Genomic DNA, 17,425 nt, shown 5'->3' with positions numbered 1-17,425 from the left:
CTCAGACTACTTACCCTTAGGAAGTTGTCATGAATGCTTCCTTTCAATTCTCTTGCAATATGTTGCCCTCTAGTGGTCTCTCAAGTCTCTTACTCAGAAAAATCAATGCCAGTGAGATTAGAAGCTTTGATGCATGGAACCTATATATTGGCATTCACTATTACATGAGCACGTGCGCGTGCACACACACACACAAAACCACCCCTTCTTGAGGTAATCCCAGGAGATTGCCATGGAGATGAAATCCTGGCATGGATAGAGCCAGGCCAAACTGTGTCATGCTATGTTCTTTTGCCTACTGTCTGACTCTTGGGGTTCCAGTGACCAAATCTTAGAATAGATAAGTCCAAAGTATAGGTCTACCTCAAAAATTCATTAAAATTATTAACTTGATGCTGAAAGTGTATTTTCAGTTATCATACATTGACCTCCACCCACTTAAAGTTCATCCCCCATTCAGAGTCTCAAAGGTACGTTTCTAAATCTTTGAAAACTACAAGATGAAGACATCAAAAATATTTATAATTATGAAATAAATACATAACCAAAAACCATCAACAATGTATATTCTTTAAAACTTAAGCTGATTCAAACTCTGAAACTTAATCAATTTTAATGCAAAGCTTTGTGATCACCAAAATAAAATCCCAATCTGTTAGCATTTAGAAAGTTTTTCAGATTGGTTTGAACTCTCAGATATAATCCTGGATGGCTCTGACCTAAAGAGAGGAAGAACAGGTGCCTTGGAACCTACACTAAAAATTCTTCTGGGAAGGGCTAGGCCATGGAGATTCCTTGAGAAGCCTTGCTGTTCTAAAACAACTTTATGGTAGCTCCAGGGGCATACATATGGATGAGAAGTAATAAATACATTTATCTCATCAGTTACATAGATATCTTGGGCCAGAGCGTTTCTTGGGATAATCATTTAAGGATACTATCATACGTTTGTGTAGTACTTGAGTTTCCAAAGCACTTCTCATCTTTTGGCTCACTAGAGCTTCACAGGAATCCTCCAAGGCAGGCAGCACAGATAAGATACACGATCTTCCTGCTGTACAGACAGAGGTTCAGAGAGGTGAACTGATTTCCCCCCTGTTTACGAAGTACTGGATTTGGGACAAAACCCAGGTGCTATAACCACATTCCAAATGGTCTTTCTTATTTAAAATAGAAACTTAAGATTGTTGGGCAGCCTGGGTGGCTCAGCAGTTTAGCGCTGCCTTCAGCCCAGGGCCTAATCCTTGGGACCCGGGATTGAGTCCCACGTCAGGCTCCCTGCATGGAGCCTGCTTCTCCCTCTGCCTGTGTCTCTCACGAATAAATAAAAATAAAATCTTAAAAAAAAAAAGAAAGAAAGAAAGAAAGAAAGAAAGAAAGAAAGAAAGAAAGAAAGAAAGAAAGAAAGAAAGAAAGAAAGAAAGAAAGAAAAAGAAAGAAAGAAAGAAAACTTAAGATTGAGTGAAAAATACAAACTAAAAAGAAATAAACTGAGATTTGGATCCTTATCAGATGATCAACATTCAAGTATCTAAATCTAGCACAAGGCCTTCATCTGATTATCCTTTGGAAGTGGTGAGAGAGAAAACTGAATCATACTCTGATTCTTTATAATCTCAAGGGCACTGAATTGTACTCTTAGTGATATGGGTTAGGCCCCCAAATGTCAGTTTTCAGGCTGTAACTTCTTCATTAAAAAATAATTATATATGTAAAAACCCTGGAGTAGTTCTGCTTTGGCTTTCTTGGGTGCTGATCTCATGGATCATGGAGTCTGTTCTCTTCCTCTGATCTTGGTTTTGGAGCATCCCCTGAAGCCACTGTGGTAAGAAACTGCTGTCATCCCCTGGCATGTAGAGGAGTAGACATCTTAAGCTAACTTGATCATTCAATAGATGATTTTTAAAAATTCATTCCCAGTGTAGATTCATTACTGTATAGATGGACTCGGTCAGCAAGCATTTAATACTGCTCCATTCACAGTCCTACAAAAAGTACGTTAGTCACAAGCTCTCTGCACAAAGCCTCTCAGAAGAGTTGGGAGACTGTGCAGGGATGCATATCTGAACCTGCTGCCAAGAAATAGGTCACTGGGTAGGTGGTGTTGACAGTGGGGGAGGCTGAGCAAGTATGAGGGTGGGGCACATAGGGTGTGTATGTGTGTGTTTCAACTGCAGGATCCCAGGGAAGAAATCTGAAAGCAAACTGTACTTTGGTTAAGCCAAGACTTAACAGCATGTTAACATGTGAATGCTGTAGATATAGGTAGTTTTGATGCCTAAACTCATGGACGACTTACATTCCCAGTATACACATGACTTTTCGCTATCCTCAAGTCTCTAAAACCTAGATGTTTGATTTGGGGCAGCCTGGCAGTATTTGTAGTACTACCAAGTCCTCATTTATGGTAACACATAAAAGTGTTACCACCCATGGTGCAAGTTTCTGTTTTAAGGATATATCTTTGACATCAATAAACACTATGAAAGGGAAATGAATAATTAATGTAAAACTATATCCCTTGAAATTATTTAGTTGTTCCCATTAGTATTTTTAAGTTTTTTTTCATATCATCACCGCTTTAAGAAATAATGATATTCACATCATAAAACTGTGAAAAATCTCACTTTTAAATTGAATGTTATTTTTAAAATACTAAGTTTGAATATAAATACTCAAATAATGACACTTTTTTTCCCTGCTCTCTCACAGAATACCCAGAGGATAAGCAGTTCTCAAGCCACTCAGCCTCTAGCTACCCCAGTCGTGTCTGTGACCACCCCAAGCTTGCCTCCACAGGGACTCGTGTACTCAGCCATGCCAACCGCCTACAACACTGGTAAGCCTGCTCTCTGGCCTTCTGTGGATTTTAGTTCTTTGTTTTGTGATCAACATGTGCTTTTGTGATTTTTTTTTAAGTATATTGAAATAAATTATTTCCAGTTCTTTAGGTCCACATTTGGGTGTATTAAAAAACAGAGGCTAGCTTTGAAAAATGTACAAAAAAATACATTAATTGTAGAATGATTCCCAGCATCAACTTTTACTCCCCGCCCAGACAAAGAAACAAGTAGCTGTTACCAGAATTACAGCCTGTGCATCAAACCAGAGAGGATGATAGATGCTGCTTGGCATTTTCTCTGTCACTTCTCATTACACAGTATCCCACTCCTCCCAGCTGTTGAAGCATAAGAAGTTTTTCTCCTTATGCCATGTTGACCCCCTGGGGGGAAAGACAGAATCCCCTTAACTTGGGCCTGCAGAATGTGGCAGATGTGTAGCTGCGCCACGCAGGGTGTGTTTTCCTCTGTGTAATCACCTTTAGTTTCTGTTGTTTGTGTCTCAGGAGCAAAACCAGGACCTTTCTTGTTTCTCCTCAGAGCCAGTCACTCCTTACTTCTGAGAGGAACTTCTCACTTGTTAATGTTTATGTAGACATTTTATTTTAAAATACCCTATTTCAGGAGTCTGTGAGGCAGAGTTATGACTGCTGAGTGGTTGGAGGGGCACTCTTAGCCATCCAGGGTGTCCGAGGGTCCTGGTGTGCAGCAGGTTTCTTTCAGATTAGCCTTTCTGAGGGGAGGGAGAAGGCTGGCGCGGGCGGTTTGCCTTTCTCACCAGCTGAGCCCAAGACCTTTTGGGTGATGCTTCAAAGGAAGAAGGAAATAGTTAAATTATACCTTGTCAGTTATTCAGACTACAGTGCAGGGCATTCAGTCTCTCTCATGATTCTTATAAGTAGACTATAATAAAAAAAATAATCATCTAATTTTAGACTTCAGGGTAAATGCTCTAGCATGGTGCTTTCAAATTGCTGTCTGGAGCTCCCTAAGGCCACTGTTATATTTTATTGTCACTTTAATTCCACTCAGTTCATTTAAAACAGAAGTTTAAAAGGTTTTGTTAAAAAAGAGAGCAAATGGCCACTACCTTATCTAACAATCAATATAAAAAAATGTCCAAATCTATTAAGTGCAAATCTAGAGTAAAGCAAGAGATTACACATTCATAGAAATTCTGTGTCCTTGCACTGATCACCAGCTCTCTGAGTGACAGCAGGCCAGGGGCAGAGTTTTTGTTCCAAATTCACACCAGCTTGGGGGACAGGATGTACCTGAGTGGCCGAGGCAAGCAGCGTGCACTCTGAGCTGGGGGAGCAGGAGCAAAGAGCTCAATGGTACAGACATGCAGGCAAGCAGCAGCGGCGCAGTGAGGGGCTGCACCTGGTGTTGATTTGCTAGCAGCTTCCTGAACCTGATAGGCTTTCCTGTAGCCATAGCCATAGCCATGGAAGTTCCACTGTGCTTGTTTTTAGAAATGCTATTGGATGGATTAGCAAGAACTTATTTTTTTTTGAAGTCCAGAAGGAATTACCAAAACATAAAGATGGAGTTCAATTCTGTCAAAACCATCAGCCCTTGGCCTCAGTCTCATTCCATCTCTAACCTGACCTGGTCCCTGTGCTCTTTTGCAAGCGTGTATTTGGCTTGATTTTACCATATTATTTCTACTGTATTTCATTGCCCTTTTTAGACACATGTCATTTTTCATCCTTCTGTAGTGTGTCACCTGCCTTTTTCTGTACAGAGAGTCAGACTCAGGTCAGATGGAACACTTGCTATGTGGCAGGTACTGGGCCAGGCACACAAGAGTATATGGTTCACAGTAGAAGTCAGGGCCTGCCCGGGAAGACAGACACAGGACAAGCAGCCCTGGGAATAATTGAGTACAGTCGTGGCAGGAGCTACATTGAGGCTACACTAAAGGGACACACGTGACCCAGTCAGACGGAGCAGGTAGAGTGTTCCAGGGCGAGAGAGCACCGTGTACAAAGGCCAGGAGATGGGAGCCTGGCGGGAGGGATGGGGATGGTTCAGCATGCTCAGAGTTGAAACTGTAGAGGTAAGTAAGAATTTGTAGGCCATGTTGAAGATTTTGGATATTGAGAGCACCAAGAAGCCAGATTGTTAGGGAGAGAGATTTGGTGACCATATTTGTTATTTTAAGATCAGTTTGGCTAATGTTCATGGCAAAACAGCATCCCAAGAGACCACACAGGAGGCGAGCCTGGTGGCCCAAGGAGTGGATCCCAGTGGCATAGCTGAGAACAGTGGCAGGAGAGCTGGTGAAGTGGGTGGGTTTGAGACCGTATGGAGCACCGATCAGTCTTGGTGATTGGCGGTGGAAGTATGAGAGAAGAATCAGGAACACCCACAGGTTTCTGGTATGAACAATGAGGTGAATGTTGGTGCCATTTATCAAGATAAGGAGCAGGTTTGGAGGAGGAGAGAGGAGTCTGGTTTGGGTGTCAAATTTGAGGTGTTTGGAGAGACATCCACATGGACAATGGATATATCGAGTAGGCAGTTGGGAGGACCCAGAAGTAGAGAGTTAGGGGTGGCAGAAGGCACTGTGGAAGGCCGCAGTGTGAGGGACCCCTTGCGCCACCTGCCGTGGGAGTGGATGAAACGGTCAGAGAGACTGTAGCGTGAGCAAAGTGTAGAGGAAGGCAGAATCATGAGCACTAGCTATGTTCTTTCCACTCAGTCCTTTTTTTATTAATGTTAATTCACTAAGACCAGCTTCTTTAAATACGTCTCTTGAGACATGAAAAAGCAGTTAAAAGTAGAAGAGTTTTTGCCACCTCTCTTTAAAACTAAATGGAAAAGATAAGTGTTAATGAAGAACTGAAATAAACCGATGTGTGAATGATACGTAATGTCCCAAGTATTGGCCAAAGTGATTATGACTGAGGCATTCAGATACAATGAGCTATATTCTATATTATACTCTTGTAAACACATAAGGTTTTTCATGAACTTGAAGTTATGTTGCACAAGGATCTTTGACAGCCCCTGTACTGTGAACAACTGCAGTTTGTCAGTTGTGTGATAATGATAATGTCCTCTCTGGGCCACTGAGCTGGCCACTGCCTGGGAAAGGGTGCTGTGTCCTTCCTGCTCCCCTTGTACATCAAGAATAGAAGATCTGCTGCTCGAGGCTCCATCTGATCTGTCATTCCTTCTTCAGGGGGGTAGCAGAGGGCATGTGTAAAATGACAGCTGTGTATGAACATCCCTTAGCAATGGCTGTGTCATTATTTCTATTTACAAGTCTGGAAAAAGTATCTCAACTTATTGTGAGACATGAAACTGTAAACATATAGTACAAAGTTGAGACTGACTTTAGTGAAATAATCCCAGACAAGCAGATACAGTGAGGACCTGTAAACCTCCCAAAGAAAAACTATTGTGGGTTTAGACCTGTGTGTTTTATGTTAGGAAGTACCTGGCTTCTCTCAACTTGGGAACCTTTGGAGCTACTCTGTGAAAAACATTTTACTTGAGCCTTCCTTACACACACAAGCAACAGTTCTTTCCTTGTCCTAGATTACTCGCTGACTAGTGCGGACCTGTCGGCCCTGCAGGGCTTCAACTCCCCGGGCATGCTGTCTCTGGGACAGGTGTCAGCCTGGCAACAGCACCATTTAGGACAAGCAGCCCTCAGCTCTCTGGTGTGAGTAACTAGAAATTGTCTCCAAATCTCTCCTTTCAGCCTGTGCACTTTATCTTTCCATCGGTTATGGTCTTTTGCACTGTTTACTTTCATGTGACGATCTGAGAAGGATTCTTTTTTACATGGTACAAGTGTTTGGAGAAAATATTTTCTTTATGTGACTCTAGGTAATAGCTTGGATACTGATCAAAGTAAGCATTCCCTGAGGAGATCTGGGAGGCAAGGCTTCTCTTCTGTGGAGGTAGACTCAGATAGTAACCAAGGGGTACTGAGGCAAGATGTCACCCACATGCACCTCCCTTCTACCTACCAGCTGACCACTAAGCCACCCAGTCCCCCCCTCCTTCCTCACCCCTGTACCTGATTCCAGTGTTGGAACAAAGGCAGCTTAGAGGTATTCACCCCACACACTTTTTTTTTTCCCTCTGGTGATTATCAGTAGACGAAGGCAACAGGAAAATAAACAGCCAACCCTCCTGGAGGTCAACTGGGAGTGCTCTTCTGTCCTCCTTCTGAGATGCTGTCCTCTACCTGAGCAGGCTTTCCATCATCCTGCTTTCCCCTCCTACTAGTGCTGTCAGATACCCCCTGGGCACCACCATAAGGTCTTCTCACTCCTGTCCCTTCACCCTGCCCATAAGGAATGTTCTCATTGTTGAACTCGTGCGGTACAGTGTGTGCAGCATGTTTCGACCAACCACATGGACCCCAGTAGCCAGATTCACACACAGATACCCAACCTCTGCTGTTCTCCCCTCCTGTCTGCAGAGAAAGCCAAGGTTATTTTCCTTCTCTGATTTTCTTTGCCCACTGGCCCTCAGAGAGCCGTGCAGAAGTGAGTGGAGATGGCTTGGCGCTCAGCCTGAGGGAGAAGCCTTTCCACGCACTCTGCTACTCTGCATGAGGTGGCCTGTCTGTGCCATTTCCTCACCTGGGAAAGACAGCCAGGCGACTAACTGCCTTCTTAGAGTTGCTGTGAGAGGAGATGAGATGTGCCTGTCCCAGGATGAGAGCAGAGAAGAAAGCAAGGATGAGAGGAAGCCAAATTCAGAGGCCGAGTCATTCCTCTCCTGTTCTGGTCCATATGCAGCATTAGACACACTGCTTCGGAGACTTCACCTGCCGAAGGGCCAAGGGGGTGGGTGGGGACACTAGTCACCAAAGCTCTCGGACAGTCCTGTTTTTTTCCTTCCACAGAGAGGTCGTTAAAAGCAGTATGGGGGAATTCTGATAGTGTCAGTCAGGGGGTGTCTGCCGTATCATTCCGGTTATGCAAAGGCACTCAGAAACCATCTAACATCTTTTCTTTCCTGCAGCGCTGGAGGGCAATTATCTCAGGGTTCGAATTTATCCATTAATACCAACCAAAACATCAACATTAAATCAGAACCAATTTCACCTCCCCGGGATCGAATGACCCCATCAGGCTTTCAGCAGCAGCAGCCACAGCAGCAGCAACCACCACCGCCCCAGCCCTCCCAGCCCCCCCAGCCCCGACAGGAAATGGGGCGCTCCCCTGTGGACAGTCTGAGCAGCTCAAGCAGCTCCTATGATGGTAGTGACCGGGAGGATCCACGGGGTGACTTCCATTCTCCAATTGTGCTTGGCCGACCCCCAAACACGGAGGACAGAGAAAGCCCTTCTGTAAAGCGAATGAGGATGGACGCGTGGGTGACCTAAGGCTTCCAGGCTGGTGTTCATACTTCGTGTTACTGCAGTGAACTGCCCTACATATCTAAATTGGTAAATAAGGACATGAGTTAAATATATTTATATGTACATACATACATATATATCCCTTTATATATATATATGTATGTGGGTGTGAGTGTGTGTATGTGTGGGTGTGTGTTGCATACAGAATCAGGCACTTACCTGCCTTGTAGATCTGCAGATGTGCGTCCCATGGCAAACAAAGCACCCCGTAGGCAGAGTCTAGTCTGGCACTTCCTTGGACTACTTGTTTCATAAGATAACCAGTTTTTGCAGAGAAACGTGTACCCATATATAATTCTCCCACACTAGCTTGCAGAAACCTAGAGGGCCCCTACTTGTTTTATTTAACTGTGCAGTGACTGTAGTTACTTAAGAAAAAATGCTTTGTAGAACAGAGCAGTAGAAAAGCAGGAATCAAGAAAGCAATACTGTACATAAAATGTCATTTATACTAATTACCCAGCCTGGCATGGGTCTCTGTTGCAGAGGGGTGCATGGGAAGGGCTGTTGATATTTTAAAAAACAAAACAAAAAAGCCCCACACATAAATGTTTTGCACGTGCAAAAATGTATTGGGTCAAAGAAGTGATCTTTAGCTAATAAAAAAGAGAGAGAGTAGAAAACACGCATGAGATATTCAGAAAATACTAGCCTAGAAATATAGAGCATTAACAAAATAAATTAATATATTAAGTTATAATTGGACTATGTCAGAAGTTTCTTTTTACATTCATATCTTAAAGAAACTGATTTTAGCTCATGTATATTTTATATGAAAGAAAACACCCTTATGAATTGATGACTATATATAAAATTATATTCACTACTTTTGAACACATTCTGCTATGAATTATTTATATAAGCCAAAGCTGTATGTTGTAACTTTTTTTTTTTTAAGAGAATAGCTTTATCTTGTTTTAACTTTTTAGTTTTATTTTAAGAGGGGAAAAAAAAAACAAACAAAAATATCTTGCAAGCAGAACCTTGGAAAAAAAAAGCCATGAACACTTATTATTCTATATGTAAATTAAAAGTTGAGCCAAACTCTTTTGTGTATATAGCATCTTAAATATATTATCACCTTTGATGTAAGTACCTATGTATTGTACGGTCACCAGATTAAAAAGTATATTTTTGTGGATTGCCGCCAATTTGGGGGGAAAAGGCGAGATCCTTATTAAGTAGAGTATTCACTGTTTAACATTTACTATTTTGTTAAATATACTGTACTTTGGATTTTAATTATTAGCCCAGTCTTTTCAGAGGATTGTATAAAGGGGTTTCTCCCCTCACTGGTGGTGAATGTGTGATGTTACATTGTAATCTTTGTGCTGTATGGGTTGAGCATCATTATATATTTTATATGTGTACATAAATAGCAAAGTGGCAAAAAAAAAACTGGTGTTAAGTTCATCTTGCATAAATATAAAATGTGTTGTTACAGATTTTATAAGGCATTACTTAAAACTTGCCTTTTGTGAGGAAAAAATATAGTAGAAAAAGCTGAACTAATTTAATATTAGAGAACATGGCAAAATAGTAGATGAGCACAAAGGTTTTATAAGTGGTAAATGATTAGGGAAAAATATTTGTGGGGGAAGGCATCTTTTTTTCCTGCTCCCCCCCACCCCCCAAATAGAATGATGCAGCTGGTTATAAAATACTACCATCTGAACTCTCTGCACATCGAAGTGGCACTTTGGTGTGGGGAGAAATTCTCTCACAGGCACATCGCTGGCTGGCCCGGCTCCCCGGTTGCACTCAGCGGAGCCTTTGAAAAGCCTTCCTCCTCCGGGAAGACAACGAAGCGTCTGTTTCGTGGGCTTGTGCCACAAACAAAATTCAAAGTCCTGTATATCTTTCATCATAGGTTTTTAAATACTCCCTTTCCTGAGCAACTCAAAATAAGGGTTTAAAAATTGCTGCTATTTTGTATTTTCAACTTAATGTCGAGCAGCTACCTACAATTTTTACTTATGTTTTGCTTTTCCCCCTAAATTGCCTTCTTCTGACATTTTCCTCATCTGCTATTTGTGACAAATCATCAGCCAGATTTCCTGACTGACACATAGGTATTAGGTACAGGATAAACCTGTGGTATTCAAAGCAACAAGACGGAATTCGGTTTTAGTTAACAGTTTGGGTAGTAGATTTCGACAGAGGCCCCAAATGGGAGGGTAGCCTGCCCTGTCCTCTTGTCAGTATGGCCGTCGGGCTCTCCTTCTGAAAGGATCAGTTGCTCCTTAAAATGTCCTTACTTTCCTGAACTGCATACAGGCACGTTTCTTCATAAGGTCACACCTGATTGAAACAAGACAGTCTCCCAACACTGAACTTCCAAGATAATCCTTACCACTTTGTAAACCATTTATAGCTTTGAAAGTGTTAAGTGATTCTTTTGTTCCTCTTCATGCATGTTCATGAACTTCTGCTGTACCTTGGAATAGGAGTTACCACATTCGCATTTACTGTCTATTTTCTTGTGTGCCTTATGAGATGGCTTTTCTGACTGTATCTCAATCGTCTTTCTTTCTATGCAGGTTTATAATCAGTACAACTACTGTTTTCTAAAATACTATTCCACGAGGCTCGGAGTTTGTATTTCAATTACACTGACCAAGTAACAATGTATTCCGTTTTCAGGAAGTGAATATTTGACTGTTAACCCTTCCCTGTCTGCCCAGTGTGACCTGGAGCGCACGGACGTGACAGACACCCCTCCCCCAGACTCCATGTACAAACACATCCACACGCACATCTCCGGGTGGAAAGCAGCTCAGAGCGGGGAAGACACGGATGGTGTTCCTTTAGAACTGACTTTTCTTACCGTTTTAGACTTGTGTGTTTTGTATGACACCATCACAAGAAAATTTTATCCTTCAGATGAAGTATTTTATTACTAAAAGACAAAAACAAAAAAAGCTTAGAGGACACCGCACTGGTTCGAGTACAGTTTCCAACAGCTGTCCTTCCCGCGGGGCGCTGAACCGGTCCTACATTGAGAGTGAAAGTCACCACTGTACGTCTGCAGGTGGTCCCGATCAAAACTCCATCCTTTGAGCCCTAATTATGTCCATTGTGTTCGAGACTAAATCAGGGGTTTGTTCTAAAAGAACAATACATGTTTTACCATTTCCTTTAACGCTAAGGACAACTAATAAAGCATTAACACATTTTCTGTATTAACCATCATGCGCACAAGAAATACATAGTAAATAAGGAACCAGAAAACTCCTGGCATTGGATCATAAGAAGCTAGATGATTAGAATGTGAAAAAGATTTTACAAATGTAAAACTTTTATTTCTCTGTAGAAACTTTCTTCACTTTGCTGTGCAAGAAGACACTGCTTTGCTATATTTAAAATGGCTTTTTTAAAAAAGAGATTTATGTATTTGGTAAATGTTTGTAGTCAACAGTTCACACAAGAAGCTGTACACGGTTTGATCATGTAAACCGTTTGGCGGCACAAGCTGGACTTTGTTGCCATCCTTGAGATGAACCTTTTAAGAAAAATAAGTTAATCTCAATTTTTCCCTGAATGTGTTGTTTTTTCTTCATTATACAATAAATATTATAGTGAACTTTTTATCAAATGGTTAAGAAAATGCTAGAGGTTGTTGTAAACTATTTGTATCCTGCACTCACTACAGTAAAGACGGACTGGCTTTTCCTGTGTACTCCCGACTCTGTCATGTTTGCCGCCAGTCGTCCCCTCCATCCCTCCTTCTCCGTTCCCTTCTCTTCCTGGGCCGCCCATGGCCCCTCAGGACGCAGCAGGGACCCAGGGCCCAGCACCAGCCAGCCTGGCCTCGACTGCAGTAAGTGTGGGTCAGGTGAGCCCCTCCAGGCTCCGGGAATAGCTGCTCGCAGGCTGCACTATTGGGGAGCGGGGGTGGGGGGGATACCGTGGAGCAGAATCTAATAATACCAAGTTGCATTTGGGGGGGAAGAGGATTTGTTTTACCCAAAAGGCATACCTCACACTAAGCAGCAGCAGAAGACAGATTTACTACATGAATTACTCTAAAAAATGACAGACGTGTTAGTTGATCTTCACCTTGCTAGTGGAAAGTGTTCTCTTCCTTGGACTGGCCTCTTAAGCCAGCTTCTTACAGAGCAGATTCTTGCAGTCAAAAGCCAAATTTTTGTGCCGGTTTTACTCGCAGCTACAGCAAGGCTCTTATTAGTAGGTTTTGAAAGCTGGTTGAGTCCTGTGGCTAAAAATAGTCTAATCACAGCTGCAGCTCCTTAAAATCAATTCATTGTGACTTCGTAGTTGGCTCCCACGGGCGGCTCCCACTAGGCTCTAGCCCACTTTGAAGCCCGTCTTGTGCCTGGCCGGCTGCTCAGTAGGGGCCCGAGCGCCACCAGGGTGCCTTCCCATCCCCCACATTAAGGGAGGGGTTTCCAAATAGGGTCCCAGGAGCACCAGGAGAGGGGTCCCTCAGGCCGTCACACAGCTGACCAGAGTGAGCCCTGATCCCCGGCTGTCAGGGTATGAGCTGAGGACAAGCTCCTCTCCGCCAGCCCCCAGCCGATGGCTGCACACAGCTGGGGTGCGCCCCTTCCTGCCTGTGAGAAAGCTTTTGCGCTCCAACTCCATCTGCGTCTGCTTCCCAGACGACCCAAACTGACATGCAGCTCGCCCAGCCTTCGAGAACGTGTCCTAGACTGGAGTCACTGACATCATCTGCCTGCTTACTCGTACCAAAGCAGCTGAAGGCAGCTGGGGAAGAAAAAAATCACAGTTGTACTAATTGGTTTCCACTGTATACTCCTCCCACCTCTTCAAGCTTTTTTTAAACTTTACTTTGAACTAATTTGTAAGTTAGAGAAAAGTTGCAAAAATCTTAGTTTCCACATACATACCCTTCACTTGGCCTTGCCAAGAGTTAACATTTCCCTAAACACCATGCCGCTGTCAGAACCACGAAACTGACAGTTACAGGACTACCTAGCCCCACCTTCTGTCACTGGCCAGCATCACACTTCCCTGTAACTACCCCTCCAGCTGTGCACACCCCCAGTCCAGCTACAGAAGACAGCACTGCTTGCAGGTCAAGACCAAGCCCTGCCTCATGTCCCTGGCCAGCACCACCATGCCCACTGCAGCTAGAGCTGGTCTGCCCAGCCGAGGACCTGCATGCCCTTTTGTGCAACCTGATGCCTGTTGCTGACCTCCACTGCAGTATGCATGCTCAGGGGTAGAATGTGAGGTCCTGGGACAGCATGCTGACACTCAGGGCCTCTGCTAATGCCAGGGAGCCTATAGTTGACCCTAGCCCTTGCTACCTGCCCTGACACCTATTGCTACAACTTCTGTCTGCAAGTGACCTCTGCCACTACCTATGTGTCTACAGCTGGCCCCATGCAGTGGGGTGTGTGCACACCATTGGCCCCAGCCACCAATGCTGCCTGCCCTGGACCCTTGCTACTTACTGGTTCTAGAGGCATGGCTGAGAAGCCCAAGAGCCCTCACAGGCACTGCAGGCCCCTGCAGTAATCATCAAGTAATACACTGTTACCAATAGTGTGGACCCCAGTGGCTTGAGCCAAAGAGACCTCATGCCCCAACTGGACCTACTGCTACCACTCACCCCTGCATTTGTTGCCCTGCACCACTAGGCCTGGGTCACAACACGATTCAGTGTGCCCCTACCTGCAAGTGAAAGGCTTCTCTAAGCAAAATCAGTCCATAAAGTCTAGAAGAGGGGAGGGTACCATGTCTCTCCCCAAGGAAGAGTCCCATAACTGGACCCAAAGAAATGGAGATGCAGGCATTACCCGACAAAGAATTCAAAATAACTGCAGTTATTTTGCTCAGAGCTACAAGAGAACACATAAATGATCTAACAGTATGAGGAAAACAATACAAGAACAAAATGAGAAGCTCAAAGAGAAAAGAACCAAAGAATACAATGAACTGAAGAATCTAATAGTTTCAACAGTATAGTTGAACAGATAGAAGAGCAAGGCAGTGAACTAGAAGGCAGATGAGTTGAAATTAAACAATTAGAAGAGCAATTAAAAAAAATAAAAGGAACAAAGCCTATAGGAGTTATGGGACACAATCAAAAGAAACAATGTATGTGTTACTGTAGTCCCAGAAGAAGAGGGAGAGAATGGAATGAAAAGATTATTTAAAGAAATAATGACTGAGAATTTCCCAGACATGGGAAGAGAACTGGATATCCAAGTTCATGAAGCTAATAGGTCATCACAAAATTTCAACCTGAAATGGTTTCCAAGACACATAAATGAAATGGTCTAAAACCAAAGACAGAATTTTAAAAGCTGAAGAGGAAAAACTTTTACTCTCTCATGCAAAGGAACCGTCCATAAAGCTTTATGGATTTCTCACCAGATATCTTACAAGCAAAGGGATAGTAGGATGATATATTCAAAGAAGTGCTGAAGGAAAGACCTGCCAACCAAAATGTTTTACCCAGCAAAGTTGTCCTTCAGAAATGAAAGTGAAATAATAAAATCATCCTCTGATGAACAAAAGCTGAGGGGATTCATTGCCACCAAACCACATTGTAAGAAATACTAAAGGTAAGGGTTAAGTATCCAACTGTTGATCTCAGGTCAGGTCTTGATCTGAGGGTTGTGAGTTCAAGTCCCATGTTGGGGTCCATGCCCAACTTAAAAAATATATTATAAAATACTATTTTAATAAGCCTACTTTAAATAAATTTTTTAAATTAGAAATGCTAAAAGGAGTTCCTCAAGCTGAAGCAAAAGGATACTAATTAGTAGCTTAAAAACATATGGAGATAACTCACTGGGAAAGATAAGCATAGAGTCAGATTTAGAATACCTTAACACTGTTAATGTGGTGATATGCTAGTAAAGTTCACCAAAGATTAAAAGGCAAAAGTATGAAACCTCGGTATAGCTTCGATAGTTTGTTAATGAATACACAGTAAACAATGTAAATGGTCTCATCCAAAATGTAAAAAAGGGGGAGAAGAGGGCAGAGGTTTTTTTATATGCAACCAAATTAAATTGTTATTAGCATAAAATACACTGTGGTATCTATAAGATTTTTCATATAAACCCTTATGGAAACGCCAAAACAAAATCTGCAACACATAGATGAGAAGAAGGGAATCAAAGTGTGCTGCTACAGTAAAAGGCAACCATAGGAAGGCAACCAGGGGGAAAAGAAAAATGGAATTATAAACAGCCAAAATAAAAATGGCATTAGTAAGTCCTTATCTGTCAATAATTCTCATAAATGTTAATGGACCAAATTCTCCAATCAAAAAGCAGACTGGCTGGCTGGATTAAAAAGAAATAGACCCAACTATATGCTACAAGAGATTCACCTCAGCTCCAAGAACACAAATAAATTCAAAAGAATGGCAAAAGATACTCCATGCAAATAGAAGCCAAAAGAACATGGGTAGCTATACTAATATCAGAGAAAATTGACTTTAAGCCAGAAATGGTTAAAAGGGACAAAGATGGTCACTGCATAGTGATAAGGGGGGCAATTCATCAAGAAGACATAAAAATCATGAATATATATGTACTCAGCTTCAGAGCATCTGAATTCTATTAAGCAAATTCTAACAGACTTTAAGGAAAAAATAGATGACAACACAATAATAGAAGGGGACTTCAATACCTTACCTTCCAACAATAGATCATCTAGATAGAAAAACAATGAGAAAGCACAGCACTTGAACTATAGACCAAATGGACCTAACAGACATATACAAACATGCCAGCCAACAGCAGCATAATACAGATTCTTCTTAAGTGCACACAGAACATTCTCCAGAATACATCACATGTAAGTCATAGAAAAAAAGTCAGCATATTTAAAAAGATTGAAAAATATCAAGTATCTTTTCTGACTATAGTGGTATGAAACCAGAAATTAATAACAGGAGGAAAACTGGAAAAATAACAAATATATGGAGACTAAAACACATGCTCCTGAATAAATAGGCCAAAGAAGAAATCAAAAGAAAAACCAGGAAATATCTTGAAACAAAGGAAAATAGAAGCACAACATATCAAAAGCTATGGGATGCTGCAAAAGTAGTTCTGAGAGGGAAGTTTATAAAAATAAATATCTCTAACAGGTACACGTAAGATGAGAAGAAAGGAAACAATGATACCACTACAGAAAATCATTTATTTACAAATGCCTATATTAAGACACAAAAGAGAACATCAATAAACAACCTTACTTTACATGTCAAGGCACTAAAAAAAGAACTAAGCTTTCAGTAAGAAGAAGAAAATAAAAAGATCAAAGCAGAAATAAATGGAGACCAGAAACATAACTAAAAAGATCAATGAAACTAAGAGCTTTAAAGGAAAAAACCAAAGATTGAAAAAAATATTTAGCCAGAGTGACTCAGAGAGGACTCAAATAAATAAGAAATGAAAGAGGAGACATTACAACTGATACTACAAGAATACAAAGGATCATGAGAGACAACTATAAATTTTATTACAACAAAATGGATAATCTATAGGACATGGATGAATTGCTAGAAATGTACAACCTGCCGAGACTGAAACATGAAGAATTTGAAAATCTGAGCAGACAAGTGTCAAGTAAGTAGATTGAATCAATAATCAAAAACCTCCCAATACACACACACATGCATGCACACACACACAAAAACAAACAAACAAAAAATCTCCCAACACAGAAAAGTACAAGACCAGATGGTTTCACTGGCAAATTCTACTAAATATTTAAAGAAGAGTCGATGACAATCTTTGTCAAACTATTCCAAAATATTGAAAAGAAAGGAACATTCCCAAACTAATTTTATGTGGCCAGCATTACCTGATACCAAAGCCAGATAGGGAGCCTACTAGACAAGAAAATCACAAATATACCTGATTAATATGGATGCAAAAATCTCTGCAAACTATTAGCAACCCCAATTCAACAGCACATTAAAAGGATCATTCACCATCATCAGATGGGATTTTTCCCTGGAACACAAGGTGGTTCAACACACAAATCAATGAATGTGATAATAGTAATAGAATGAGATTAAAATCATATGATCATTTCAACACATGCAGAAAAGGCATTTGACAAGTACAACAACCTTTCATGATAAAAATGCTCAATAAATTGAGTATAGGAGAAAGACACATCAACACAACCAAGGACATATATGACAAACCCACGGCCAACATCATAATGGTGACAA

The 17,425-nt window shown here is 41.7% G+C and overlaps 1 protein-coding gene across 45 annotated transcripts in view; it reads left to right on the top strand.

The window, feature by feature from the left end:
- Positions 1–17,425, top strand: part of MEF2A (myocyte enhancer factor 2A) — a 191,268-nt gene that overhangs the window by 156,015 nt on the left and 17,828 nt on the right. For 43 of the 45 annotated variants that reach the window (XM_072797121.1, XM_072797122.1, XM_072797162.1 and 40 more), the window contains 3 exons: positions 2,713–2,839; positions 6,390–6,516; positions 7,833–11,911. In XM_072797121.1, the coding sequence (XP_072653222.1) occupies positions 2,713–2,839; positions 6,390–6,516; positions 7,833–8,196 (618 nt within the window). In that variant the 3' untranslated portion in view covers positions 8,197–11,911. Of the gene's footprint in view, positions 1–2,712; positions 2,840–6,389; positions 6,517–7,832; positions 11,912–17,425 lie in introns of those variants that run through there. The other 2 variants (XR_012016858.1, XR_012016859.1) reach the window with 2 other exon arrangements.

Source organism: Canis lupus, chromosome 2, assembly GCF_048164855.1.
Source record: "Canis lupus baileyi chromosome 2, mCanLup2.hap1, whole genome shotgun sequence".
Lineage (NCBI taxonomy): Eukaryota > Metazoa > Chordata > Mammalia > Carnivora > Canidae > Canis > Canis lupus.
The sequence above is the reverse complement of the archived record's forward strand: the minus strand, read 5'-3'. Positions and strand labels throughout refer to the sequence as shown.